Consider the following 5767-nt stretch of genomic DNA (forward strand, 5'->3'; position numbering starts at 1 on the left):
ATTGTCTTTGGCCACTCTCTGTTCTCTTCTGCACTGTCCCCTTTAGTCAGTGTCCACTCTTACCCTTGAATGTGCCTAATAGTATTCTATAATAAACTCCATCTTCTACAATAAAAACTAAAAAAAAAAAAAAAAAAAAGATTGAACATCTATAAAACATCTTGTTCTTTTTGAGACAGGGTCTCCGTTTAGCTCCAGCTAGCCTGGAACTTGCTATGCAACACCAGGCTGGCCTCGAACTCAAAAGAGATCCACCTGCCTCTGCTGGGTATTAAAGGCAGCGCCACCACACCCAGTTTGTTCTTACTGACAGGGAAGAGGGGTTCCAGACATGAAGGAAATAGACCTGTTATTCTCCTGTTATTCTCTGGCTCCTTCAATGTTTGAGGTTGGTGGATGGCTGAAAGATGTACCAATGCTCATGAGTTGAAGTCTCACTCAATCTTTGGCTCATGAAGCAGCACCTGAGCTCACAGGAAAAGGACCAGCACCCAGGTATTAAATGTGGCATACAAATTTACAAAGCCTGAGGCTGGAGAGATGGCTCAGCGGTTAAGAGCACTGGCTATTCTTCCAGAGGATCTTGGTTCAGTTTCCAGCACTCATATTGCTGCTAACAACTGTCTAACTCCAGTTCCAGGGGACTCCAATGCCGTCTTCTGACCCTCCTCAGGCAATGTACAACAGAGGTGCACTTACAGGCATGAAGGCAATATACTCATGCACATAAAATTAAAAATAAATAAACCCATGGGAATAGAACCCTCCACTTCTGCATGTTCTGGGCTGGCTGTGCTGCAATGAACCCAACAACAAGCTCTTAGAATTTTACTGCAACCACTAACAGTGAAAATGAAACAAACATGTATGTGACAAAGTCTCATGTTGCAGATACACCCAAACACAACAGTCATTGTGTAAAAGGGACTGTAGGTCTTGCTGGGTGGGTTCTTAAACTGTTCAAGCATCTAATAATCAGTTTACTGTAATTAATACAAAGGAAACTAAGTACACACAAAACATGCCTTCTGAGTTACATATTCAAGAGAGCACAGAAACTTCCAAAAGCAACAAGTATCCTTCAAGAAAGCATAGCTACTTCTGGCTCTGATCTTTTTCCCTGAAGTCCAATCAAATCCACTATCTCTATGAGGACATTTCAGTCCTACTACAGACCACACCCAGACTCCCCAGCCTTCAACTCCTACCAACATCTCACTGGTATTGGTGCTTCTGCCCAACACCTTACACTCTGCTCCCCAGTGGGCAGCAAAGTACTCCAATTTATATCCTATGGGAAAGGTTATTCAGTGGCCACATATCAAGGAAGGAAAAAAAAAAAAAAAAAAAAAAAAAAAAAAAAAGAGCCAGAGCAGCTACAAAGCTTCCATTGCTTTAGCCCAAAGCTGATGATTTCCCTACAGCCTTGAATGCCTGCCTCCAGACAGCAGCTTGCGCCCCCAGCAGATCAGCTTTTGCCTTCCTTATTTGCTGAAGGCTATGTGTCCAGCTGTCAGAGAAGGTGGCTCTGTGGACATAAAAGAGGAAACTTGCCAGGTGTGGTGGCTCACGCCTGTAGTCCCAGCACTTCGGAGGCAGAGGCAGGCAGATCTCTGTGAGTTCAAGGTCAGCCTGGTCTACATAGTTGAGTTCCATCCAGGACAGCTGGGGCCACAGAGAGACCCTGCTTCAAAAAGACCAAAAAGAAAAAAAAAGGAAACTTTATTCTCCTTCCCTCAGTTCAGATTAGTACATGCTGCACTTTGCTAGCACTGACTGCTCTTGCAGAGGACCAGGGTTCGATTCCCAGCACCCACATGGCAGCTACTAACCATCCTTAACTCCAGTTCCAGGGAAATCTGAAGCCCTCTTCTGACCTCCGTGGCACTGCAGGACACGGATGCACTTACATGCATGCAGGCAATACACTTATACACATAGAATAAAAATAATAAAGAAAATTAAAAATAAATAAATAAATGCCACCTTGGCATATGGCGGACACTGACTGCTCCAGGCTACAAAACTGTAGATGGAGCAGCAGTTTCCTGAGGCCAGTCTATGCTCACCTCCTGCTCAGCCGCTCCTCTCGCTCTCTCTCCTCTCTTCTCCTCAAGCGATCCTGATTTCTCTTCTCCTGCTTTTCAGCCACAGTTTTCTAAATAAATGAAAATAAGAACAAGAGGAACTTAGGAAACAATATTTTCCCTTTTGAAAACTTTAATCATACTGCTTCAAACAAACCAAGTTAGCTATTTACCCTACAGCCTCTCAACAAACTTGTGGTAAAAGAGAAACAGACCTGACAGACCACACACATCCTGCTGCTGGGAATGGAGCTCCAGGGAGCCAGAAGCAGCTCATCTTTGGGGTGCTGAGTGCTGCAATGACTAGCACAATCACGTTCAATTCATTAGGTTTGATCCTGAATGCAGGAGGTTCTGAGAAACTCTACCACCAAAACACCATCAACTTGAGCTTGCCTAGTGTTAGACACCTGTCCAGTCCACTCCTAGTACTAGCTCAAATCCCTGTAATAGCTCTCCATCTTCACAGGGTGGAACGAAGTCATACCCAGTGATCCAAAAATCACTATTCTTCCCAGCGAGTAAAGCAAGTACCCTCCAGATGAAAGATTACGACAAGCCAAGATGAGTTGGCATACAAGATAATAAGCTTCATAGCGACCTTGCAAAGTCTTCCCTAAAGCAGGTCTGACTGAGAACATGCCTGTGGTTGTATACTCACCTCTGTCCCCATTACTATCTTAAAAGTATCATCCACCTCGCATGACCAAGCTCCTACTTACGAAGGTGTAGTTAGTATACAGTACATTCAAATGCAATTAGGAAGGCAGAAGTGTTTTTGTTTTGTTGAGATAGGGTCTCAGGTAGCCAAGACTATGTAGCCAAGGATGAACTTAAGCTTCTGATCCTGTTTTTTCTATTTCTCCAGCACCAGGATTACAAGCTTGTGCCACCACCTAGTTTATGTGATGTTGAGCTTCAGATATGCTAGACAAATATTCTACCAACGGGCCTCAATCTCACAGAGAACCATGTGCCTCTGCCTCCCAAGCACTGGGATTACTGGCTCATGCCACCATATCTGGCAAAAAAAAATTTTTTTTAATTACATTTATTTGTATTTGTATGTGTTTATGTGCCTGTGTATAGGTTTGAGGTCAACTTGCAGGAGATGGTTCTCTCCTTCCACCACGTGAGTCCCAGAGATTGAAATCAGGTCTCAGGCTTGGTAACAAGTACCTTTGCACCTTTATTCACTGACCCATCTTGCCAGTCCCCCAGCAAAATGTTTTGAGAACACCCTTGGTGCTTCTCCAGCTCCAAGTTCACCAGTTGCCTAGTGAGACAAGTTCTTGGATTGAAGATTTCTGCCATCTGTTGCCCGAGTAAGCAGGTCCTTCCTGGAGGCACATTAAGGATCCCAACACTGACTCAAGTATTAGAGCATACTACATTATTCTGTAGTGTACCATGTCTGCACTTTCACATCAGGCAGGTAAAGGGAAGCTGACTGCCTAAACACCATCATAGTGCTAGAATATGAGTTAGGGGAGGCACCATCTGTTTGAAGCATGACATTCAATTTAATTGAGAAACAACTTCACCTGGGGAGTTATAAATGTTCAGTGGTAGAGCACATCCTAGCATGCCTGAGGCTCTGGCTCTAACCCTAACATCACAATAAAAAGCCCAGAAACACATTCAATCCAACCTAAAGAGTACAAAATAATTATTAAAATTAAAGAAATGTATGCCAGACGTGGTAACACACATCTTTAATCCTAGCACTTGGGAGGCAGAGGCAGGAGGATCTTTGTGAGTTATAGGCCAGCTGGGGCTACAGGGAAACCTTGTCTCAAAAAGAAAAAAAATCAAATTAAAGAAATGTAGGGAGGCATGGTGGTACATTCCTTGAATCCCAGCACTTGGACAACAGAGGCAGGTGGATTTCTTTGAGATCAAGGCCAGCCTATTTTACCTAACGAGTTCCAGGCCAGCCGGACTTATACGGAGACCCTGTCTCACCCCACCCCCCACCCCAAAACACCCAAAAAACAAAAGCAGAAAAATGTTAACTGTGACAAGATTCCAAAGGCGTCTCCAGAAACAGAATATATTAACATACCCTCAACTGATCGAGCTTCTCTCGGATCTGAATGAACCCCAAGTGTAACTTGCCCCCGAAGTGGTCTGCCAGACGGCGGTCATTGTCATGGAGACCAAGGTAAGCTGAACAAACCTCACAGACACGCAGCTTTTGCTGTTGAAAACTAGATGCAGGCATAGAATTTCTGTATTCTTCCTGGAGGGGGAAAAAAAAAACAAAAACCAAACAAACCAGAAACAAAGATGAGGTATTTAGAACTGCCATACTGTTGGGGAACCCTGCTGCTATGGTTGTAGTTCACCATGTCCGGTTAGCTTTAAGGAGCTCAGTGCTATATGGAGGACTCCCTTTCTCGGGAAGGGGGGGGGGCTTCCTGATCCCTGCCTGACCTTATCTGGAAAGTGCCTCAAAGCACAGATAACCAAATAAGGCCAGGAACATAATTACCTGCAATAAATTGCCCCCAGGCTTTTTCTATATGATAATTAGGCACTGCCCTATAGACAGATGATAGGATCCCCCTACCACATGTAAATAAAGCATACTATGAGTGCCTATCAGCTGAAGCTTTGGCTACCATCTCCACCCTATATTTTTCCCTGACCCCCACTGAATAAATGACTGTATCACTGAAACTGACTCCCAGAGGTCCTTCCTGTCTGTGCTCACTGGCTGTCCTGACCCCATTCGTCAGTTCTGCTCCCTGTTTTCATGGATCGGTGGCCAATGGCCCACAAGAGGGAGAAGCCCACACTATACGAACTCGCCAAATGGAAAAACCTAAAACGATAGGTGAGATTTCACGACATGCTGAAAACCAGACTTGTTTCAGATGTTTATTAACAAATTCCATTTAAGAAACTAACATTTGGGCTGGAGAGATGGTTCAGAGATTAAGGGCATTGGCTGTTCTTGCAGAGGACAAAGGATCAATTCCCAGCACCTACATGGAGGCTAACAACCATCCTTAACCCCAGTTCAAGGAGATCCGATGCCCTCTTCTTACCTCCATGGCATTACATGACACAAGTGCACTTAACATACATGCAGGCAATACACTTGCACTCCATTTAGAGCGCTCCTGCAAAATCTAGACTGCAGAAATGCATTCTATTAAATCCTTTGCCCATTTTGAAAGGGAAGATTTGCATATGTTAACTGCCTTTTAATCATACACTCAAAGCATTCCATAAAAAGTGCAAATTAATGAGATACCTTGTCACAGGTGTAAAAAACACTGTCATGGTTAACAGCACCCCAACACGATCTGCTTGTTAAAGCAGAGAATTTATGTACCATTACCCAGGAACTTTCCAGGTGTATGTCCTAGAATACACTGTGTGGATAAAATGGAACACTGTAGTGGGGTGTGGTGGCACACACCTTTAATCCCAGCAAGCACTTGGGGGCTTTCTGAGGGACTGCAGGCATGAATGTTTAATACTAGCACCAAACATAACTTTTTTTTACTTCCCTTTTCTTTAAAAAAAAAAAGTGAGCCAGGCATGGTGGCACACACCTTTAATCCCAGCACTCAGGAGGCAGAGGCAGGTGGATCTCTGTGAGTTCAAGGCCAGCCTGGTCTACATAGTGAGTTCCAGGACAGCTGGGGCTACAGGGAGACCCTGTCTCA

General features: G+C 44.3%; 1 protein-coding gene across 7 annotated transcripts in view; it reads right to left on the reverse strand.

Moving 5' to 3' along the window:
• Positions 1–5767, reverse strand: part of Luc7l (LUC7 like) — a 33074-nt gene that overhangs the window by 3712 nt on the left and 23595 nt on the right. For all 7 annotated transcript variants that reach the window (XM_029554888.1, XM_008850795.3, XM_008850799.3 and 4 more), the window contains 2 exons: positions 4153–4329; positions 2070–2158 (listed from right to left, as the gene is read on the reverse strand). In XM_029554888.1, the coding sequence (XP_029410748.1) occupies positions 2070–2158; positions 4153–4329 (266 nt within the window). The remainder of the gene's footprint in view (positions 1–2069; positions 2159–4152; positions 4330–5767) is intronic.

This window comes from Nannospalax galili, unplaced genomic scaffold, assembly GCF_000622305.1.
Source record: "Nannospalax galili isolate Female #2095 unplaced genomic scaffold, S.galili_v1.0 scaffold104, whole genome shotgun sequence".
Lineage (NCBI taxonomy): Eukaryota > Metazoa > Chordata > Mammalia > Rodentia > Spalacidae > Nannospalax > Nannospalax galili.